Source organism: Canis lupus, chromosome 30 (assembly GCF_011100685.1).
Source record: "Canis lupus familiaris isolate Mischka breed German Shepherd chromosome 30, alternate assembly UU_Cfam_GSD_1.0, whole genome shotgun sequence".
Classification (NCBI taxonomy): domain Eukaryota; kingdom Metazoa; phylum Chordata; class Mammalia; order Carnivora; family Canidae; genus Canis; species Canis lupus.
Window position 1 is genome coordinate 9616612 of NC_049251.1, and position 24552 is coordinate 9641163.

Here is a 24552-nt window from a genome sequence, read left to right on the forward strand (position 1 = left end):
TGTAGTAGACATTGTACATTTCCTTGTGGACATGTTTTCATTATATCAATTAAGGTTTGAGCTTTGTACCATATATAAGCTGACACAGACATTTGCAGATTCTTTGCTAACTCTGTAAGTTTTACAAATGAGGAGAAAGGAAGAAGCTGATGTTAACTGAAGCAGTATTTCCCAGCTTCAAACTTCCCTTTAGCAACCTACAGTAAGAACTTGAAAACAGGCTGCTTTTACCTAATATAAATGATTGTTTTTAATAGCATTTAAAGTTGAATAATTAAGACCTATCTTTAACATTTGTTGCATTTATTCTTCCATGTAAAATATTTTTGAAAGAAGAAATGAAATAAGAACTACTTGAGTAAATTAGGGGTACATTGCTCTACCTTGACCCAGAATGATACTGAAACATTCACCTGGAGACATTGAGTAGAGAGAAATACAGTCTGGGTGTTAATTGTTCTCTGCCCTTTACTGCTTCTCACACATTACTCACCTCCTGTTTCTGCAGCTGTGCACCAGAGCACTATGTGAGGGTGAGTTGGCCTGCAGGTGTTCAGTTACCATTTGGCTAACTTTTGACATGTTTACTCAGGAAACTGGATTTCATGTAAGAATTAGAACAATCTCCGCAGAGATTGAAACAAAGCTTTCAAATGCATAATGTGTCTACTTAAGGCTTAAATGCCAAGAAATGAAAGTTGACAAATTAGTCTAAATCAGAAACTGCCCAACAGAAAAAGAGGAAAAGGTAATTTATAAAAGAAAGTAAAACAGACAAAACAAGCATGAAGGGTGCTCAGCCTCATTAATAATCAAAGAAATGATTTTTTTTCACCCAACTAGCCAAGATGAAAAAGAGTAAAGGTGTCCAGTTGGTGTGGGGAATAGGCATTCTCATGCATCATTGGTGGAATTATAAATAAGTACAATCTTTCAGGATGAGTATCTGGCAATGGTATCAAAACTTTAAATTTGTATTCTCTAATTCATCAATTCCACTTCAGATAAATCAGATAAATTGTTCAGAGCTACTAATTTCAGTGTGATTTACACTAGGAGTAAGCTGTATTCTTTAACGGGACTGGTTAAATATAGCCCTTTCATACAGCAGAATACTATGCAAGTATTGACCTATAGGACTAACTATGTTCTGGGCACAGCTCACTTCAGAACAGGTGAACTCCCATGTGTCAACATGACCAAGGCCAATCCCAGATCAAGCCATTCTCTTAAAGGCTCTCTAGAGGAAAAAGCACAGATTGTCACCAAGAGTTTGTCTTAAAGTTGTGCTGAGCCTTGTATCCTGATTAACAAAAAATAGTGAACCTGGGCACACCTGGGTGGCTCAGATGGTTAACCATCTGCCTTCAGCTCAGGTCATGATCTCAGGGTCCTGATTTCCAGGTCCTGGGATCATCCCTGCATCAGGCTCCCTGCTCAGTGGGGAGTTTACTTCTCCTTCTGCTCTGTTTCTCCCCTCTGCTCATGTTCTCTCTCTCTCTCTCTCTCTCTCTCTCTCTCTCTCTCTCTCTCTCTTTCTCTCTAATGAATAAATAAAAATCTTTAAAAAAAATAAAACAGTGCATCTGTTCACCATAGCCACAGAGAAGACTGCGTTTCTCTGTGTTCTGGAGTTTGGTCTGTGTGCAGGATTCTTCTACTTTTTCACATCTCTTTCAGTATCAGGGTATCATAATGATAGCAGAAACACAGTCAAAACATAAATATCTGAAGCTTAATGGTTTTTCACCTGTAACTAACCATCCTACCTCAGAGCTTTCTGGGAAATGGAATGCCTATGACAATATCAAACTTCCCACTCTGCTTTTAAGATTTCCACCTACCAAACCTTCTGAATGCCTTGTGTAAATTCCAGGGGCAGCACCCAAGACAAATAACTTTGCAGCTAAGGGCATAGAAAGCCAACAGTATCTACACTGGAAATAGATTAGCATATTAACCACAGACAATGGAGGCCATATAACTAGCATTCTAGGAGAAATAAAGGATGGCATTTGATATCAAATCTGCCTGTCTTATGACCAGCATTGCAAAAGACTGTGCGGTGCCATAGAAAGGCCAGCCAGAATTTGACAGCTGCTTCTTGACAGTTGTTTCCAGCGGGCTGTGGTATTAGATTCTTCCCCAGTCAGAGCTAAGGAAAGGGGAGCCCTCACTATTTATATGCAAGGATCCAGCAATCTTATGTCTAGCTCACATTACTGGAGTCATCGTTATGCATTTAGTATCTCCCTGGAAATCAGAAAACCTGGGGTCTAGTTTGGTTCTCCACAAACTGACTGAGGGATCTTGGCCATGTCATTTAATCTCTCCAGGCCTTGGTTTTCTCATTTGTGAGATAATTTCTAAAATTTTGTGAGCTTTCCATGACCTCGCTGTAAAATTATAGCAGATATCTCAAGTTTCCTCATGTAAAATAGGATTAATCAAACCCACAAGGTGATAATACAGATTTAAACTATTCTATGTGGGAGCGCCTGGATGGCTCAGTCAATTAAGTGTCCAACTCTTGATCTCAGTTCAGTTCTTGATCTCTGGGTCATGAGTTCAAGTGTCCAGTGTGGAGCCTACTGAAGAAAAAAAAAAATAGGGGACACCTAGGTGGCTCAGTAGTTGAGTGTCTGCCTTTGGCTCAGGACATGATCCCAGAGTTCTGAGATCGAGTCCCACATTGGGCTCCCTGCATGGAGCCTGCTTCTCCCTCTGCCTGTGTCTCTGCCTCTCTCTCTGTGTGTGTCTCTCATGAATAAATAAATAAAATATTTTAAAAAATAAAAAATATGTATCCTAGTGAGTAAGGGACAGATGGGGCTAGGTAGGGAGAGATAGGTAGGGGGCTAATGACTAGGCTCATGCAGGGGTTATGTGTTCAGACGCACAGAAATCCCAGGTGTGGGAAATGCTAAGGCATACAAAACCAGAGATAAGAGAATATAAGAGACAATGAGACTACCTTTTCAGAGACAAGATATCTCTCTAAGAGCTACAGCTGGACCACTGAAAATTATCAAACTTCAAAGTAAAGGTAAACGTAGTGCTCTCAGATTTAAGTCCTCTAGTCAGTTCTCAATAAAAGACTGCCAGTGAAAGCCACAGTGGCAACCCATTCAGGACCCCTCTCACTCTAGAGAGCTTTTTTCTTTCCTTCCTGTTCTCACCTTCACTGAATAAACTCACTTCACCCTTTTGTGTCCATGAGATTCGTTCTTCAACTCTGTGAGACAAGAACCCTGCTATCCTGTAACACTATGTGTACGGAAAGGGAAAAATAGTAACTCTATTTTGCAGAAACCTGGTAGATTCCACCTTAGCCAGGTGATCAAGATTGACGTCACCTATGATAAAACACATCTATATCGTGTACTCCCAAATGAGAAGGGCATATGACCTGTGATATTCTTTCCCCAAATCCACAAGCTCAGCATAATCAAATGAAAAACATCAAACTCAAGCACTGAAGGGCATTCTACAACATACCTGCCAAGTACTCTAAACAAATACCAAATCATGAGAGACAAAACCTGAGGAACCATCAGAGATGGGAAGATACTGAGGAGACATAACAAAGAAATGCTGTGCAGGATCCTGGATCAGATCATGTAACAGGAGAGGAAGAAACAAAACCATTAGTAGAAACACTAAAGAAACAAAATATGGGGCATCTGGGTGGCTCAGTGGTTGAGCATCTGCCTTTGGCTTAGGTCATGATCCCAGATCCTGGGATCAAGTCCCACATCAGGCTCCTAGCAGGGAGCCTGCTTCTCCCTCTGCCTATGTCTCTGCCTCTCTCTGTGTGTCTCTCATGAACAAATAAAATCTTAAAAAGAAAGAAATCAAAATATGCCTTCTAATTTATTGAATAGTATTTTACCAACATTAATTTCTTAGTTTAGAATATTGTACCACAGTTACATAAGGTATAAACATTAGGGGAAGCTGGGTGAAAGGCATACAGAGACTCTCTACTATCTTGCAACTCTTTTGCAAATCTAAAATTACTTTAAAATGAAAAGTTTTGAAAACTATGTGCAGTGGCCAGCTCACAGCAGGCACTTAATGAATGATGGGTGTTATAAGCAAATGCAGTGCTTCCAATAGAATTGAATCAAAGAAATATTTATTGATGGAAAAGATAGTGATACAAACCCATAATTTGGCTTGTTGGTGCCAGAGAAACCAGTCCAATCACAGATATTGCATGATGTTGGCTGAAATATGTTATAAAAACTAGTTCTTTATCCTCAAAGAGACTTTTGGGAATCGAAATGTACAGCTGCTCACATGCTCATTAGCTGCCTTTTGTTCTTGGGCTCAGATCAGATTTCTCCCGGATAGCATGAGTTTCTACAGCTACACAGCTGAATAAACCTTGGTTTTGGAACTGCTAATCTTGAGAGGGGGCGGTTTATCCACAACAGTTGATAAAGCAAAATGCATAGCACATTGCACTCTATGTGTTTGATATTCCCATCCTGCTATGACAATAGCAGGCTCATCTTCTCACACACTCATCTCAGTTACCAAGTTACTTAGATGGCCAAGGAATGAAAAGTCAGTGGGTGTGTGGCCCAGAGATAGCTCCCCCCCACCCCAGGGACAAATCAGCCAAAATGCTTTGATTGCATTAGCAAAGCAATAAGAAGGATAAGAAATTTCTCCTCACATAGGGAAATTTTGTTCAGCAGATATACAACATGTATTTAACCAAGAGTATTTTATGTGCTTAATCCTGAGAGTAGAATGGGAACCCAAGTCCCAACTTCACCGAGCTAGTGTCTTGGAGGGCAAACAGGAAGCTCAATTAGCAGAAACAATAAAATGTGGGTGGGTGCTGTGAATTTCAAGATGGTACAGAGCAGTGGGATGGGACTCCAACGTTTAATGGTGGGGAAAGGAAGCTTCCCCCCTCTGCTTTCCATGTCACTGGGGAGTTTGAGAGTGGAAGTCAGTCTTTTTAGAGGCTTTTTTTAGTGTGGGCAGATAGGCATGCCCTGATTGGAAACACTGTGACCACAACGATCCTGAGCAGATTGCACCTATCCCAGTGCTGTACACATGGAAGATGTTCAGTACATGCTTATAGACTGAATGCTGACTTGCACCAATGAGTGACTGTCATCCAACCTGACCTAACCCCAAAGTAATGTTAAATTTAGGACACCTCTAACAACAGCATTTATTGAGTGCTTAAGAAAATCCTGGCATCATTTTAAATGTTTTACATAAATTAAGTTGCTTAATTTTTACGATAACTCAATAACAGAATGGTTATCCACATACCCACTCTATAGGTGAGAAAACTGAGACTCGGAATAAAGGAAGAAGTAACCCACCTAAAGTTACCCAGGCACAGCCAGCAAGCAGCAGGTCCAAACTTTGAACCCAGGCAGTCAGCCTTCAGGCTGCCCTCCCCTAAGAGTAGTAGTAAAGGTCCTTGGGCATTAGAGGCAGGAGTATAGGTTGATGGTACCTACAAGCAGCAGCTCCAAACACAGGGCTCCTCAAAGCTGCAACCCCAGTGATCATGAGCCCAGTAGTACTCCCTATCTCAGCTGTCACTTCCCACCTTCTCTCACAGCCTCCAGCCTTGGGCTGATGAGACCAGTCACATGGTAACAGGCAGGGCTACAGTCTAGGTCAAGCTTCTGTTGAGCCGCGCGTGGAACATCGCCATCTCCTTACCTCCCAGGTACTGGCTGCCAGGGGTACAACACTAGGTGGAGGCCAGGAAGGCAGTTCCCTTCCCCAGAGCCACTTGTGATCTTCTCTAAGAGCCCTGAAACCAACTCTTTTGGAATGACATCCCCCCGAGACTTGTCAACAGGCAACCCGATTCAGTGTCCAATTCCAGCTTCTGACTCAGATGCCTAATGGGCAGGCCTGCATAGTCAATTCAGGTGCACTTTTTGTAGCAAATTTGGTCCAGTATATTTTGGGGGTGGAGAGAGACAAGAGGTGTCTAGGTCAAGTGGGCAAGAAAGAGACAGGGATTTTTCTCAACTGGGGACTCCGCTGAGTGGCATTTTCCACCCAGACAGTTCCACTGAACGCTGACACCATAACATTCTAGAAGAGATGCCAAATCCAACTGAATCATGTTCTGATATCCTAGAGTTTTAGAAAGTGAAGATCACGTTCTCAACAATGTCTAGAACATTCTCCTAGACTTCAGTATCTCACCCTTGCTACCTTTTTTCTCAATATTGATCTCCATTCCCTTGGTGGCGGTGGCTGGCAGTCTGCATACGAGCCGACTCAACAAGGCATCAGCAGTTCTTTGCTCATTACCGGTGCTCAACCTCCTGGGCTATTCCCCTTTCGGTTTCCTGACAATACCAGCCCTTAACGACACCAGGGACACGTCGCTAGCCAGGCCCTCCTTTCTCCACCGGCCGGCTGGCTGCACACTAGCCTCCCTTGCTGTCATGCTCATCATCTTTCTTCATGTCTATTTTTAGTGTCCCTGGCTCGGGCCTCTGGGGGCCACTGAAACACAACCCTGGCTGGCCCTGCGGCTCCCTCCGGCCCGGCGGCACCCAAATCCTCCAGGGCTCCTTCCTCAGGACAACGGCCGGCTTCGGGGCGCTTTGGAGATGGACAGACGCGGGGTGACCATCTGATGGGCTTCAGCTTCGAGTGTGGACGTGGACATTTTTCTCTCAGATGACACAGTCCCTCCGACCTCCCCCCTTGCAGGTAGCTGTGTCTTGTTTCCCTTGAAAACCTCTTCCTTCCCAGTTGCCGGCCATGCCAACCGTCATCAGCGCATCGGTGGCCCCACGGACGAGGGCCGAGCCCAGGTCCCCGGGGCCAATTCCCCACCCTGACCAAGGCAGGACCACCGAGGCCGGGGGCGCGAACCCCAGTGGCATCTATTCCGCCATCATCAGCCGCAATTTTCCCATCATTGGAGTGAAAGAGAAGACATTCGAGCAGCTTCGTAAGAAGTGTCTGGACAAGAAGGTTCTTTATCTGGATCCTGAGTTCCCACCGGATGAGACCTCTCTCTTTTACAGCCAGAAGTTCCCCATCCAGTTCATCTGGAAGAGGCCTCCGGTGAGTAGCCTGCAGGCTTGGGCCCTGCCGCGGCCCCAGAGCGCGGCCCCGAGGGAAGGCCCCGGGCAGCAGCCCCGCAGGGCTCCGTCCTCCGCCGTCCTCCGCCGGGCCCAGCCCATTCTCGCCCTCTTGCTCTCTTTTTTCTGAAAAAACACCTTGCTTTTTATAACAATAGGGGGAACTCGGTTTAATTCATCTTAAAAAAGTAAATATCCCTTTCCCAGAACAAATCTTTGTAAGAGCCCTTCGATTTGGGGTCAAATCCTGATGTTCTTTACTTTGTCAGTGGCCAGGACTTTCTGCCACACAGGAGCCCTGGAAAGAGGAGAGTAGCCGGCAAAGACCACCTCTTCTTGCATGAAATGTTCGGGGTTAGAAGGAGAAATCCTTAGCCATCATTTTTGTCCACATACCTCACCCCACAAACGAGAAAGACACACAGAGTGAAGAGGGCACGACAGCTGGAATTAAAACCCTTTCTCTCTAGAAAACTCTTCCAGCCTCTGGGTTTCATTTACAGTGATCTGTCAGAAGGAAAATCCTAGCCCCCTGGCTCCCTTCTCTCATCAGATCTCCCGTATGACTCTTACAATTCAAGGAATATTTATTAGGTATCTACTAGAGCCACAAAGTGGGCAATCGACTGGGGAGACAGTGGTGGATAAGAAAGACAAAAATTAGGGCGCCTGGGTGGCTCAGTTGGTTAAATGTCCAGCTCTTGATTTCAGCTCAGGTCATGGTCTCCGGGTCGGGGGATGGAGCCCTGCTTTGTGCTCCTTGCTCAGCAGGAAGTCTGCTTGAGGATTCTCTCTCTCCCTTTGCCTCTCCCCCTGCTCACTCCCCACTCCAAATAAATAAATAAATCAAAGAAGAAAGAAGGAAGGAAAGAAAGAAAGAAAGAAAGAAAGAAAGAAAGAAAGAAAGAAAGAAAGAAAGAAAGAAAAAAATTTCTGCTCTCCTGGGGTCTAGAGTCCTGAAGGGAAAGCTGTTAAGAGAGAATGTTCAGATGCTATGGGATCACAAGGCAAGGGGAGCTAACGCCATCCAGGGAGAGAAACCCTCCCTGAGGAGATGGTTGAAGCTGAGGCCCAGTGCTATTCATTAGCTTAGTCAAGTTACTCTGGCACCTAGTGCCATTGATTAGCCATGTTTTCTTTCTAACCTGAGATGAAATGACCAACAACTCTGATCTCACTCTGTGGATTCCCCAGGGTTCCTTTCCTCTTCTGATAGTTCTGTTGTGAGGCCTGTGATTGCCCTGAGGACCCTCAGTTTAGAAGAAAGGACTGGCAGGAACTTCATTCTGCAGCCCAGTCGCTGCCCTGCTGCCAGAGTACTGGGACATGTCACATCCCTGCTGAAGTATCTTCAACGACACTGCTGTCCCCTCCCCACATGCCTTCAGGATAAGTACAAACTCCCCGACTGAGCTATAAGCCTTCCCAAGCTAGTCCCTGCATACCTGTCCATTTCATTTACACCCTCTCCCTCCAGACCCTGACACATTCAGCTGCTCTGTTTTTCCAAATCCTGTACTTAAAGCCTTTGCTCATGCTCTCTCTCTGGAATGACCTCCTTGTTTTTATCTGATCTGCTGTCCCTCCCACTCTCTCCACTGCTCAGTTATCACTTCCTTCAAGTGTTCACACGTCTGTTCCCCATCTGCTGAGAATATAGGAACCATTCCTGGTCACCTCTGGACTTCCAGGGAAGGGCCAGATCCACTGTGGGCTCAGCTGCTGGTGGCTGAATGCAAACCCACAGTCGAGGGCATTGAGCACCAAGAGATAAGGCAGCCCAGCACTCCAAGGTGTGAGAGATGGTTCCTAAAATCCTTTGTTGTTTTTTGTTTTTTTAAAGTAGGCTCCATGCCCAGCGTGGAAACCAACATGGGGCTTGGACTCACAACCCTGAGATCAAGATCTGAACTTGAGATCAATATTTGGACACTTAACCAACTGAGCCAGCCAGGCACCCTCTAAAAGCCTTTTCTAACACTACTACAGAGACCAAAAAAAACTTACAAATGCTGTTTTTAGTGAAATCACTGGTGGATTTTTTTTTTAATTTTATTTATTTATTCATGACAGACACAGAGAGAGAGAGAGGCAGAAACACAGGCAGAGGGAGAAGCAGGCTCCATGCAGGGAGCCCAACATGGGACTCGATCCCAGGTCTCCAGGATTACACCCCAGGCTGAAGGCGGCGCTAAACGCTGGGCCACCAGGGCTGCCCTCACTGGTGGATTTTAGTCTTAAAAGCTAGTCTTGGATATTAACAAAAACAATATAAGCTTCTGTATGCTCTAGGCACTATGTCAGTCCTAAAATTTATACTGTCACTGTCAGTGTAACATTGGAGGCACCAGAAGACCTGTCTGTTTCAAAGTGTGCTCCCACCACCAACACCCCCTCACGTAAACGTGAAGTGATTAAGGTCCAGAAAGGGCAATCACACAAAATGATTGAAATTAAAACAGTGAAATGAATCCAGAACTTTCTGGAGTGTAAAGCACTTCTTGGAGACATGTTTTCCATGCCTTCCAAAGATGTAGCAACCTTTGCAAGGTTTGAGCAGTCTGAAATGGAGACTGTCTTAGGAGAGGCCCTTCCTGCTTTTACTATCTGAGGCACGGACTCACTGAAAGCCTGTCTAAATGTGTCTTCATAATCAAGTCATACATATTACAATTGGATGGTGGCAGTAGTGATGGTAATGATGATGATGATTATGATAAGAGGAGAATTATTCTAACCAAGTATAATTTTAGTTATGATGCTGCACTTTCAGTCCTTTTTAAAAGAAGAGACATCCAGGCCACCTAGCCAGGCACACCTGTAATCTCTTCTCACTCAGTCACCAGTGCTACCTCACTGCTTTCCCTCCTCTACTAGGGAGCTTCATGCATTGAGCCTCCAGGTCAAAATGATTCCTCTTGCCCTTTCTTCTATGATCTATTTCTAGAATCAGAAAGCAAACAAACCGTGCAGCGTTTCCCAATTGTTGAGCCACATTTTCTTGATGACAGACCCCGAGACAGAAGAAAATGGTTTTTAGAAAAGGGCCTCTGGGAAACTGACTGCTCTTGCCCAATTTCATCAATGAAATATTACTTTGTCAGAACGGCTAGAATAAAAAAGACGTAGAAATAACAAATGTTGGTGAGGATGTGGAGAAAAAGGAACCCTTGTGCACTGTTGGCGGGAATGTAAATTGGTGCAGCCACTGTGGAAAATACGTTTGTCCAAAGAAAACAAACACGCTAATTTGAAAAGATATATGCACCCCTATGTTTACTGCAGCCTTATATACAATAGCCAAATTATGGAAGCAACCCAAGTGTACACACACACACACACTAGACTATTACTTGTTCATAAAAAAGAATGGAATCTTGCCATTTGTTACAACATGGATGGCTCTAGAGAGTATAATGCTAAGTGAAATAAGTCAGAGAAAGACAAATACCAAATGATTTCCCTCAAATGTGAAATCTAAGAAAGAAAACAAATGAACAAATAAACAAAGAGACACATAAAAAGGCTCTTCAATACAGAGATCAAACTGGTGCTTACCAGAAGGGAAGTGGTTTGGGGGATGGGTGAAATAGATAAAGGAGATTAAGTGGTAAAGACTTCCAGTTATAAAATAAATAAGTGATGGAGATGAAAAGTACAACATGGGGATATAGTCAATAAGATTGTAATAATGTTGTTTGGTGACAGATGGTGACTACGCTTAATGAGGTGAACACTGAGTAATGTATAGAATTGTTGAATCATTATGTTGTGCACCTGAAACTAGTATAACACTGTATGTTAATTATACTTCAATAAAAAGAAAAAATCCAAAATAATAATAATAAATAGGAGCGCCTTGGCTGGTTCAGTTGAAAGAGTAAGCCGTTCTTATCTTGGGGTCATGAGTTTGAGGCCCATTTGGGTGTAGAGATTACTTAAATAAAAATTTTAACATAGTATTAATAAATAAATCATTACATTTTTCAGGTTAGGTCTTGTTACTACTACAAAATTATCTTTGATTTTTTTTTTAAAGATTTTTATTTATTTTTTCATGAGAGACACAGAGAGAGAGAGAGAGAGAGAGAGAGAGAGAGAGGCAGAGACACAGGCAGAGGGAGAAGCAGGCTCCCCCCGTGGAACTAGATCCCCAGACCCCAGGATCATGACCTGAGCCAAAGGCAGATGCTCAACCACTGAGCCGCCCAGGTGTCCCTTATCCTTGATATTTTTTTACAGATATATCACCAAGTATGCTTAACAAAATACGAATGCTTAATATGGCATTAAAGACTCTAGCTTTTCTCTTCATGAGGAAAACTCATAAAGAAAAATTAGGAAGATTCTTTTAATTTCAGAAAGAATCATGTCTCTCTGGGGTGGGCATGATTGTTGTTTAGTTGGGGGGGAAATGCTAGTTTATTTACAATAGGGAGGGAGCCAGAATAGAAACCAGAGTGGGGTGGGAAGAAGCAACAGGGCAAGAGACCATATATACCAGTGTCATCCCCCCCACTTGACCTAATGCCCAAAGACATCTTTACTCATGAACTTGTAAAATGCCCGAGGCAAGTAAAAAGTAACTTTTTTGGTAAAGCGGGGAAGTTAGTGTCTTCAGTTACACAGACAGAATGAGCCAGCACACCCAGAAGCCAGGGTGTGGAAAGCACAGTAGTGGGGAAAGAAAGAGGTATACAGAGGTATACAGAAGCATACTGCCAGAAACCCACTGAATATCACAGGCTCTGTCCTCTCAGAGGCTATGAGGTGGGAGTTCCAGATCTCTTAGTAACTGTGAGGCCCCCACTAACACCTGGAGTGTGCCCTGCTTAAGAGAAGCTGACACATGGTGCAGCCACGGTGAAAAACAGTATGGAGCTTACTCAAAAAGTTAAAAATAGAACTACCCTATGATCCAACAATCGCATTACTGAATATTTACCCAAAGTATACAAAAACACAAATTCAAAGGAATTATATGTACCCCTATGTTTATAACAGCATTATTTATAATATCCAAGAAATGGAAGCAGCCCGAGTGTCCATAGATGAATGGATAAATAAGATGTGACATATCTATTATATATAATATAATGAAATATTATTCAGCCACAAATAGAATGAAATCTTGCAATTTGCAATGACATGGATGGAGTTAGAGAGTATATGCTAAGCAAAATATATCAGAGAAGGACAAATACCATCTGATTTCACTCATGTGTGGAATTTAAGAAACAAATCAGCAAATGGGCAAAAGAGAAAGAGACAAATTAAGAAACAAATTTTAAATAATAAAAAACAAATAGGTGGTACCAGAGGGGAGGGAGGATGCATGAACTAGGTGATGCAGATTAAGGAGGGCACTTGTCATGATGAGCGCCAGGTGATATATGGAAATGTTGAATCACTATATTGTACACCTGAAACTAATATTACACTGTATTTTAACTGGAATTAAAATAAAAAATTCAAAAGCCAAAACAAAAAAATAAAGAGAAGCTGACACTTGCTTTACCATTTTCATCCCAACTTCACATCTAAATAATTATCATCACAACTTTCAGAAGTTTATTATATTCCCCAGAACACCAGAAAGACAGTATTGAAGCTGCTATCAAAAACTCCTTATAATTTTTAGGATTGTTTGAGATGTTTGGGAATTTCTTTCAGCCATTCCAGGGAGATGGGTTTCTTTCCTGAATTTGAGGTTTTGAAGGGAAAACAGATGCTCTCTGCCCCTTTGATAACCTGCCTATATTAGTACCTCTCACGGTCTGGAAGTTCATCCTTATTTCTGGCCAGAACTCTTATGGCCACAATTTTTCTACCTTATCTCTAGTCTGATCCAGAAGACAGTGAAATAGAGTCAGCAGATTTCCTGTACATAGTGATTCTCCCTGTTTGTGAATAATCTCATCCTTCCTTAATTTAGGTGCTTCAGATAAAATAGTCATAAATCTCCTCTAACTTCACCCTGTAAGTGTGGTTTTTTCCAACATGGGCAATGTCAGTGCTATGATCTGTAAACAGCTGATCCTTGTTTTTTGTGGATTCTGTATTTGTAAATTCACCTACTCACTAAATTTATTTGCAACTCCAAAATCAACATCCATGGTGCTTCTGTGGTCATTTTCACACATATTTAGGGCAGTGAAAAATCTGAGTCGCCTCCCACGCACACATTCCTAGATGAAATCAGTGTGACACTCAGCTTTCTCATCTTAGCTCTCACACTGTAAACAGGTGTTCTTTTCATAGTCTACATAGCGCCTTGTTTTTCACATTTTGCACTGCTTTTTTTTTTTTAAAGATATATTTATCAGAGAGAGTGCGCATGAGCACACAGAGGCAAAGGGAGAGGGAGAAGGAGGCTCCTCACTGAGCAGGGAGCCCAGTGTGGGGCTCTCTCCCGGGACCCCAGGATCATGACCTGAGCTGAAGGCAGACACTTCATTGACTGAGCCACCCAAGTACCCCAGGTTTTTGCACTTTTGTTGGTGATTTCTCCATTTATAATGTGAAGTGCTGTTTCGTGTTCCTAAGTGCAAGAAGGCCGGAGTGTGCCCTAGGGAGAAAATACATATATTAGGTAAGTATGTGCCTGAATTTTGGTGCTATTGGCTGTGAGTTCAAAGTTAAAAACTCAATAAAATATATTAACTAAGGTATCCTTGGTATCTTTAAACACAAACACACTTAAGAGTGTGTTTTGATAGGTTGATAAAAATGTGACTGGAGACAGAAATCTAATCTTGTATTTCCTCCAAGAGCAATGGTTTGTTTTTTTGGTTTTTGAAAGACTTTATTTATTCATGAGAGACACAGAGAGAGAGAGAGAGAGAGGCAGAGACACAGGCAGAAGGAGAAGCAGGCTCCATGCAGGGAGCCCGATGCAAGACTCCATCCCAAGACACCAGGATAATGCCCCGCGCCGAAGGCAGACACTCAACCGCTGAGCCACCAGACACCCCAGAGCAATGGTTTAATATTCACCAATTCAGCATTCACAGCAGCAATTTTATAGAATATAACTACCACAAATACCAAGAATCAACTAATTCCTATGTTCTCTGCATTCTTAAATATCTCAGCTTAAAACAATTGAGGGTATGATTGGCAGGAAACATTGCACCATATTTTAATCCATTACAGTCACGATTTTTTTGATGTTCAAATTGTCCCTTCTTTGGACAATGGGAGGCCCCTACAAGTTGCCTGTATTATTTGATGTGACCCCATTAATCTTCAAAGCTTCCTTGTTTCCTGGCCACAACAAAATGTCCCAGGCTCGTCTGGTATATTTCTTCCCCCAAACCTGGAATGAATCATTTTTTCAAGTAGCCTGGTTCCTCTTAGCCTGGAAGAAAGCTAATGGAAAGGGGTGAAATGTGGAGGAGAGAGGACCACCACTTCCCAAGGACCCAGTGCTGGGCCACTGCATCAGTACTCCGAAGTTGGAAGCTTCCTGACAACCAGTGGGGGCAGTAGAGGTCTCTTGCTCTCACAGCCCATTGCCTCCATCAGTAACATTCTTCCCTGTGTATCTTCCCAGCTAGGGCTGGCTCATGTTACTCAACTCTGAAAAGACGAAGTTCTAGGTTGGCATAAAAGAAAAGCTACTCCCTGCCAGTGTGGAATGAGAGGGAAGAAACAGAACTATAGGAAGACCCAGGCTGTGTGCAGTGAGCCCTCTGTTCCCAGGGCTAAGGTCCCAGTCACTGGCTATGGGGCTTTTTCTCTCAGGGATTTTTATCTTTCCTGAACCCAGCTCTGCAGGAGATCTGCTTGTAATCTGATTTAGAGTATACTCTTCTGGCAGGCAGTTTAGAGAGAAGTGTGATCACTGGGCTAGCCACAAAGGGGACATCCTGCAGAGTGGTAAGAAAACTAAATTTAGAACCAAACAGACCTGGTCTGGACCCTGGCTGACTTTGCCACTAACAAGTCACATAAATTGAATGTTTAAAAGTTTAGATTAGGGGTACCTTGGTGGTACAGTTGTTTGGGCATCAGACTCTTGGTTTTGGCCCAGGTGTAATCTCAGGGTCGTGGAATCAAGTCCCACATGGGGGACTGCTTAAAAGACTCTCTCCCTCTCCTGCTGCTCCTTCCCCCTCAAGTAAATAAATAAATCTTTAAAAAAATAAAAAATAAATAAATAAATAAATCTTGTTTTTTTTAAGTTTAAATTAATAAATACCCTTAAGATGCCTGGGTGACTCAATCAGTTAAGCATTTGACTCTTGATCTCAGCTCAGGTCATGATCTCAAGGTTGTGAGTTCAAGCCCCACGTTGGGCTCCATGCTGGGAGTGGAGCTTACTTAAACAAAAACCCTTAAGAGAGTGAAAAAGACAACTCATTAAGTGGGAGAAGATATTTGTAACACATCTAATCAATAAGCAATCAATATCCAAAGATGCCTACAATTCAAGTTAAAAAAGACAAACTCAAAAGAAAAATGAGCAAAAGACAGGTATTTTGTGGACAGCAAATAACAAAAGATCCAGAAATACATAAATGTATGAAAGACATTCTGCCTATAATGGACATAGTGATATTGTCATCATGTAGCTGTTCTGAGCTAGCACCCTTAAAGTCCGAGCTCAAAGAAAGGTAGCGATTACTGTGACCAGAGACAGCAAAGGACAAGTGCATAACACAGTGATGAAGTGCACAGTCTTTAAAGCCAGACAAGCTTGACTGGAATCCAGACTCCACTTCTTAACCAGGTGACCTCGGGCAGGTTACTGACTATTTTCACTCCTCAGTTTCCTTATCTGTGAAAAGAATATGAAAATCCTTACTTTCATAAAGTTGTTGTAAGGATTAAATGATATGTTATAAATGACATACTGAGCACAATGAGTCAACAAATAATGATGATGGTAAGTCAAAGACAAAATGAGGTACCCCACTGAGAGACAGCCCTCTTTCGAGTCCATAGTCTTAATGGTGCCATAGTAGTAAGGGGTGGGAGAGGCAAATTCTGGTGAAAGGGAAAATTCAATAATTAGGACTGCCTCTCCTTATATTCCACAAGACAGCAGCTTCTCCTGAGTGTCATGATAGGGATAGAGCTCTAAACATTACAGCAAAAAAGCTGAAATAGCTCAGCAGTAAAATGCTGCAAATGGGAGGGGCAGGGACAGAAATAGCCAAGGAATGTATGAAAAGATGCATTTCCCTGATTATGAATGAGGCAGAGCATCTTTTCAACATTCATGTATCTTTTTTTTCATTCATGTGTTCCTTGACCATTTGTTGTTATCCCACTGTCCATGAAACACCTGTCTTTTCTAGTTTTTTCTATTGAGTTTGTCTTGTTCAACTTGAATTGTAGGCATGTTTGGATACTGATTGTTTATTGGCTAGATGTGCTATGAATATTTTCTTGGGGTGCCTGGGTGGCTCAGTCAGTTAATCATCTGCCTCAGGTCAGGTCATGAACTCAGGGTCCTGAGATTGAGCCCCACATTAGGCTTCCTGCCCAGCGGAGAGTCTGCTTCTCCCTCTGCCCCTCCTGCTTGTGCATTCTCTCTCTTTCTCAAATAAATAAATAAATAAAATCTTTTAAATTTTTTCTCCTATTTTGTGGCTTGCCTTTTCACTCTTTTAAGGGTTTTCTTAGTTTAAAAATTCTTAATTAAAAGCCCTTAATTAAAAGCTCTAAGTTAATGCTTAATTTATTTTTTTTCTTTCTAGCTAGTGTTTTTTATGTTATGTTAAGAAAGTTTTTCCTAGGACACCTGGGTGACTCCATCAGTTAAGCTTCCAACCCTTGACTTTGGCTCAGGTCATGATCTCAGGATCATGCAATTGTGCTCCACACTGGGCTCTGCTCTAGGTGTGGAGCCTGCTTAAGATTCTCTCTCTCTTTCTGCCCCGCCTCCGTCTAAAAAATTTTACAAAGTATTTTTTTTTCTTTCTACTGGTTCAGAAGTTATAGACTATTTCTGTTTTTTCAGTGGTTGCCCTAAATGATTAACATACATTTCATCTTGACAAAACCTGAAATTGATCAATAGCTTTATTTTCCTTATAAATAAAAGAGTATGGGACCATAAGGGACTTTGACTCCAAGCACTCCTCTCCCAACTAATCTGCTATTGTTGCTCATGATTTTAGTTCTATATTGATTTTTCAAACAACAAATAGAAAATATCATAATTTTTAAAAGTCAATAGTTTGACTTTACACACGTTTACCAATTTCTTTTTTTTACTGTTCCTTCTTGAGTCTTGGACTTTTCCTTCTAGAATAATTTTGCTTTTTCCTAAAGGACCTTGTTTAGAAATTTCTTTAGAAACTTAGGTCTATTTGTTGTAAGCATTCTCAATTTTTATTTGTACAAAATTTGCTCTCATTCATGAAATAGTCTTCCTGGGTAATCAGTCACAGGTTGATTCTCATTAATATCTTCTGGCTTCCATTTTTGTTGAAATCAGCAGTCATTCTAATTGGTGTCCCTTAAAAGACCATCTGCCTTTTCTTTCTGACTGCTTTTTAAAAGATTTTATTTATTTATTTTTTAATGAGAGACACACAGAGAGAGGCAGAGACACAGGAAGAGGGAGAAGCAGGCTCCCCACAGGAAGCTTGATGTGGGACTCAATCCCAGTACCTCAGGATCTCGCCCTGAGGACCTGAGTGGAAGACGGATGCTCAGCCACTTAGCCACCCAGGCCACCCCTCTGACTGCTTTTAAGATCTCTCTATCTATGGTATTCTGAAATATCACTATGATTTGTCTCAACATATGTTTCTGTACATCTTTCCTGCTTAAAATTCAGTGGGATTCCTGAATCTGAAGATTGGAGTCATTGATTGATCCTAGAAAATGTCTTAGAATATTAGTTCTTTTCATATTTTCTATTATCTTCCTCTGGAACTCCAATTAGATATATGCTGAACTTATTAGCTCTATCCGACATGTATCTTAACCTTTTTTCTCTTTCTTTTTTTTAAATTTCCCATCTCTTTGATTCCCTGTGTGAATTCTTCTGATTTCTTCTGATCTCCCTCTAGTTCACCAATGCTCACTTCAACATCACCTAATCCATTATTAAATTATTTAATTTCAATATGTGAAACTTAATTGGATTCTGGTTCCCAAAAAAGCAGTTATAGGGGCATCTGGGTGGCTCAGTCAGTTAGCGCCTGCCTTCAGTTCAGGTCATGATTTTGGGGTCCTGGGATCAAGCCTGTGTGTGGCTTCCTGCAAATTGGGAAGTCTGCTCTCCCTCTCCCTCTGCCCCTCCCCCCACTTCCACTCATGCTCTCTCACTTTCTCTTTCTCTAAAATAAATAAAATATTTTTAAAATATTTTTTAACTCAACTATTTAACATATAGTGTATTATTAGTTTAATTTATTTTTAAATTTTTTTATTGAAGTTCAATTTGCCAACATATAGCATATCACCCAGTGCTCACTGCTGTCAAGTGCCCCCCTCAGTGCCCATCACCCAGTCACCCCAACCCCCTGCTCACCTCCCCTTCCACTACCCATTGTTCGTTTCTCAGAGTTAGGTATCTCTCATGTTCTGTCACCCTCACTGATAATTTCACTCATTTTCTCTCCTTTCCACTTAATTCCCTTTCCTATTTTTTATATTCCCCAAATGAATGAGACCATATAATGTTTATCCTTCTCCGACTGACTTACTTCACTCAGCATAATGCCCTCCGGTTCCATCCACGTCAAAGCAAATGGTGGGTATTTGTCGTTTCTAATGGCTGAGGAATATTCCATTGTATACACAGACCACATCTTCTTTATCCATTCATCTTTCAATGGATGAATTTTCCAGGTTCCTTCCTTCCTTTTGGCTATTTTGGACATTGCTGCCATAAACATTGGGTTGCAGGTGTTCCGGCACTTCACTGCATCTGTATCTTTGGGGTAAATCCCCAGTAGTGCAGTTGCTGGGTCATAGGGTAGCTCTATATTTTAACTCTTTGAGTAACCTCCACACAGTTTACCAGAGTGGCTGCACCAGTTCACATTCCCACCAACAGTGCAAGAGGGTTCCCCTTTCTCCACATCCTCTCCAACATTTGTTGTTTCCTGTCTTCTTAATTTTCCCCATTCTCACTGGTGTGAGGTGGTATCTCACTGTGGTATTGATTTGTATTTCCCTGATGGCAAGGGATGCAGAGAATTTTCTCATGTGCTTGTTGGCCATGTCTATGTCTTCCTCTGTGAAACTTCTGTTCATGTCTTTTGCCGATTTCATGACTGGATTGTTTGTTTCTTTGCTGTTGAGTTTAATAAGTTATTTATAGATCTTGGATGCTAGCCCTTTATCTGATAGGTCATTTGCAAATATCTGAGTCAGGGTGAGGGTGGCATCAAGTGAGCAAGGTAGAGCTGGGCTCAGAAGACGGCTCTGCAAAGGCCAGGGAGCAAATGGCTGGAGCCACATATGCCACGGAGGGGCACAGGTGACACAGACGCCCCACTATGCTGGCCTGGTCCCAGGCTCAGTCATCTCTGTGACCTGGCTGGCTCCTCTCCAAAACCCATCCTTCCTGGGCCTTGCGCTGGAGGAGGAGAACAGGGGCCAGATGTCCTGAGGGCTGGGGTCTGATGGCCTCTTTCCAGGGATTGAGGTTTGAGATTTCAGCTCCCCACCTCATCCCTTATGCTTTGGGGTCCTCCTGGGTTCTGAACTCACCAGAACTCTCCATCTTCAGTGACCTGGTGCTGCAGACGCGCCTTCTCAGCTTTGTCCACAAAGCTCCAGTCCTTCCAACTGGAGAGAAAATGGAGGAATTATGGAAGGAAGAAGGGGAGGCCTGATGTAGGTCGGGACAGGGGAAATATGAAAAAGTTGAAAGAGAAGCCCACCTCCAAGTTGTAGCAAGCACAAAGCATTGAAGTGGAAATCTGATTCGATCCCCTCAGTGTAAAACCCAAGAATGCCTTCCCACCATCCACAGGAGGAAGGCCTTAAGTGGGTTTGTAAGGGCTCAATCCCTCTCTGGCTGATCTTTTTTTTTTTATATCGTTCCTCATACTTTAAAGGTTAAGAGTTGAATTCCCTTTAGTTTATTTTTTTTATTTTTATTTATTTATGATAGTCACAGAGAGAGAGAGAGAGAGAGAGAGAGAGAGGCAGAGACATAGGCAGAGGAAGAAGCAGGCTCCATGCACCGGGAGCCCGATGTGGGATTCGATCCCGGGTCTCCAGGATCGCGCCCTGGGCCAAAGGCAGGCGCTAAACCGCTGCACCACCCAGGGATCCCTACCTTTAGTTTAGATTTTATTTCTTAAAGTAGGCTTCATGCTTAAATTTACAACTCTGCAATTAAGACCCTCGCAGAGATGAAGAGTCAGGCATCTAACCAACTGAGCCCCCAACTCTGACCCCGGCGGCCCTCCGGATCCCATGAAATAATACCAGTACTAGCTGTGTAGCGTTGGGCATGTCACTTAACCTCTCAGCGTCTGTTTTCCCAACTGCAGAAGGAGAATGAGTATCATCATCTATTTATAGGGCTGCAATGAGCAATGAATGAAATAACACATGCAAAACTTTTAGACCAGCGCCTGCCATCTCATAAGTAGCTGTTTGAGTTACTAAGGAAAACACCAAGCATGTAAACATTTCTCTTCTCCTGCCACCCCAGGAAATTGCCTCGCTTTGTGTTTCTAAAGGCTGGCTGGTTTTCCACACTCTCCTCAAGAGGGAGGAAATAAAGTACATTTGGGGTTCAGATACACTGGAGAATAAAGCTAAACTGGATCGTCCCTGGCAAAGTAAGAGATTGAGGAAGGGCTTGGGGTCACGGAATGCTTGAAGGGAAATGGAGGTTCCGGAGAGCAGAAGGAGGGACCCGGTGCGGGGAGGGTGGTCTCCTTGAATGACCCAGAGATGAGCCCCATCAGCAGCCCCTGTGATGGAGGCATTGGCCGGATGTGGGTTAAGGCTGGACACCAAACTATGGTTCTGGAGAACACAGTGAGGGTCCCTGTGGGTGGCCTGGGCCAGCAGACAATCGATGTGCCCCAAAGACCTTCCTTGAGCAGACAGCCTGTGTCACGTGCTGCTCTCTTGGGCAACCTTTCTCCACTCTTCCCATCCCACCCAAACTAGGTGACCTTTACAATAGCATTTATCTTCATTATTAGTTATTGTTGTTGTTCTTCTTCCCAGTAGGAATTTGAAGTCTACAGGAGCATGGCCTGTGTCTCTCTGTTCATTTTTTAAATTTAAATTCAATTAATCAACACATAATACATCATTAGTGTCAGTTGTAGTTTTCAATAATTTATCAGTTGCAACACCCAGTGTTCATTACATCATGTGCCCTCCTTAATGCCCATCACCCAGTTACCCCATTCCCCCACTGCTCACTCCTCCAGCAACCCTCAGTTTATTTCCTATGATAAAGAGACACTTATGGTTTGTCTCCCTCTCTATTTTGTCTTTATTTTTTCCTCTCTTCCTCTATGATTCTCTGTTTTGTTTAATAAATTCCACATAAGAGTGAGATCATATTATAATTGTCTTTCTCTAATTGACATATTTCACTTAGCATAATACCTTCTAATTCCATTCATATTGTTGCAAATGGTAAGATTTCTTTTTTTTTTTTTTTTTTTTTTTGATGAGTGGTATTCCATACCATATCTTTATTCATTCGTCTGTCGATGGACATCTGGGTTTTTTCCATGGTTTGCATATTGTGGACATTGCTGCTACAAGCATTGGGGTACAGATCCCCCTTCGGATCACTACCTTTGTATCTTTGGGACAAATCCTTTGTAATGCAATTGCTGAGTCGTAGGGTAGCTCTATTTTCAACTTTTTGAGGAACGTCCCTGTTTTCTAGAGTGGCTGTACCAACTTGCATTCCCATCAACAGTGTAAGAGGGTCCCCCTTTCTCTGCATCCTTGCCAACATCTATTGTTTCCTGAGTTGTGTAGCTTTGCGCAGTGGCAGTATCGTAGCCTATGAGGTTTATCCGAGGCGCGATTATTGCTAATTGTTTCCTGAGTTGTTAATTTTAGCCATTCTGACTGATGTGAGGTGGTTTCTCGTTGTGGTTTTGATTTGTATTTCCCTGATGCCAAGTGATGTTGAACATTTTTTCATGTGTCTGTTGGCCTTCTGTATGTCTTCTTTGGAGAAATATCAGTTCATGTCTTCTGCCCATTTCTTGATTTGATGATTTGTTTTTGGGTGTTGAGTTTGATAAGTTCTTTATAGGTTTTGGGTACTAGTCCTTTATCTGATAAGACATTTACAAATATCTTCTCCCATTCTGTTGGTTGTCTTTTGGTTTTGTCGACTGTTTCCTTTGCTGTGCAGAAGCTTTTATCTTGATGAAATTCATTTTTGCCTTTGTTTCCCTTGCCTTTGGAGACATGTCTAGCAAGAAGTTGCTGCAGCCAAGGTCATAGAGGTTGCTGCCTGTGTTTTCCTCTAGGACTTTGATAGATTCCTGTCTCACAGTTAGGTCTTTCATACTTTTTAGTCTACTTTTGTGTATGGTGTAAGGAAATGGTCCAGTTTTATTCTTCTGCACGTGGCTGTCCAATTTTCCCAACACTGTTGAAGAGTCTATCTACCATTGGATATTCTTTCCTGCTTTGTCAAAGAGTAGTTGACCTAGAGTGAAGGATCCATTTCTGGGTTCTCTATTCTGTTCCATTGATCTATGTATCTGTTTTTGTGCCAATACCATACTGTTTTAATGATTACAGTTTTGTAATGCAGCTTAAAGTCTGGGATTTATTTGGCAATAAATAAAATCATTTTTAAAAGAGCAGCTATAAAAGACATCTGGGGAATAACCGAAGAAATTAGCATATGGATATAGATCTTGGAAAATAGTTAATTTTCTTTTTTTTTAAGATTTATTTATTTATTATTTATGATAGACAGAGAGAGAGAGAGAGAGAGAGAGGCAGAGACACAGGCAGAGGAATAAGCAGGCTCCATGCCGGGAGCCCGGTGTGGGACTCCATCCCGGGACTCCAGGATCGCGCCCCGGGCCAAAGGCAGGCGCTAAACCGCTGAGCCACCCAGGGATCCCCAATAGTTAATTTTCTTAGTGATAATGGCATTATAGTCAGTAGGAATGTGCTCTTGTTCTTAGCAGATGCCTGCTGTATCCTAAGTATACTTGCAAATATTTAGGTGTGAAGTGTCATGATACTGGCAACATTCTTTCAAAGGGTTTAGAAAAAAAAGAAAGAAGAAGAAAGAAAGAAAGAAAGAAAAGAAAGAAAGAGTTCTATATATACATGTACAGATAGATATAACAAAGATGACAAAATGTTAACAATTGTTGAATCTAGATGTAAGCTATATGAATGTGCATTCTGTAAATTTTTCTCAGGGCACCTGGGTGGCTCAGGGATTGAGTGTCTGCCTTTGGCTTGAGTCTTGATCCCGGGATCCTGCAATCGAGTTTCACATCAGGCTCCCCGCAGGAAGCCTGCTTCTCCTTCTGCCTATGTCTCTGCCTCTCTGTGTGTCTCTCACGAATAAGTAAATAAAATCTTTAAAAAAACCCTTTTCCCTAAGTATGAAAATTTTCATAATATAAATATATAATATAAATAATACAATATAAAGTAGAAAACTATGAGAGTAGAAATTTAAATTTTTAGAATAAATTTTTAATAGCAGGATGAAAATATAAAATCAATGAAATCTAGAATGTAGAACAAAAATAAGAAAATACAATAAAATTAGAGGAAGTTTAACATATGATTTTTAGAAGTTTCAAAAAAAGAAAGAAAGGAAAAGAAGGAAGGAAATAATTGAAAGGGAGAAAAATATCAAAGAAATAATATAATAATATTCCAGAACTGAGGGCAAAAGTCTATATTGAAAGAAGTACTCAGCACAAAGAATTAAAAAAATAAACTCATACTAAGGCACATAAATGTGGCTTTTGGAAGTGGGGGCAAGAGGAATAAGAGGGAAGGGTAGAAAACCCTACAAGATTTCAGGGGGAAAAGATAGGTCACATACAAAGGAATGTTCATCAAAATTATACCATACTTCTCAACAACACCAGATGCAAGAAGCAATGAAATCATAACTTAAAAATTCTGAAGGAAAATGCTTTTCAACTTAAAATACCTAGCCAAATTCTTAATCATGTGCAAAAGTAGAAAACAGAATTAGCTGGACAAGGACTCAGGTGATTTACCACCCAAGCACCCTTTCTTAGGAAGCTGCAAGTTGTTTGCCAATACAGTCAAGGAGCAAACCAAAGAAGAGTTAAGATCTGGGAAATGGAATTCTGCCCAGAAAGGCACAGTCCATCCCAAGTCACCACTCCTAACCTGGAGGATGGCCAGTCCAGTCTGTATGGGAGAACAAGGCTGCAGAGAAAGGCCTTTGGGGGTAGAGCAACAGAACCACTACGTTATCTGATGAGTTTAAGTTTTTGGAAAAACTCCTACTGAGGAAAAACATTGATAGATTCCT

The 24552-nt window shown here is 42.0% G+C and overlaps 2 protein-coding genes and 1 pseudogene across 7 annotated transcripts in view; all 3 read left to right on the forward strand.

Annotated features, from left to right (window-relative positions):
* GANC (glucosidase alpha, neutral C) overlaps positions 1-6618 on the forward strand; it is a 75286-nt gene extending 68668 nt beyond the window's left edge. The window contains exon 25 of the mRNA XM_038580154.1: positions 6480-6618. Coding sequence (XP_038436082.1) covers positions 6480-6511 — 32 coding nt within the window. The 3' untranslated portion in view covers positions 6512-6618. The remainder of the gene's footprint in view (positions 1-6479) is intronic.
* Positions 6619-6731: 113 nt separating this feature from the next.
* Positions 6732-24552, forward strand: part of CAPN3 (calpain 3) — a 55332-nt gene continuing 37511 nt past the window's right edge. For all 6 annotated transcript variants that reach the window (XM_038580164.1, XM_038580165.1, XM_038580161.1 and 3 more), the window contains exon 1: positions 6732-7077. In XM_038580164.1, the coding sequence (XP_038436092.1) occupies positions 6769-7077 (309 nt within the window). In that variant the 5' untranslated portion in view covers positions 6732-6768. The remainder of the gene's footprint in view (positions 7078-24552) is intronic.
* On the forward strand, positions 22030-22187 carry LOC119866953 (annotated as a pseudogene).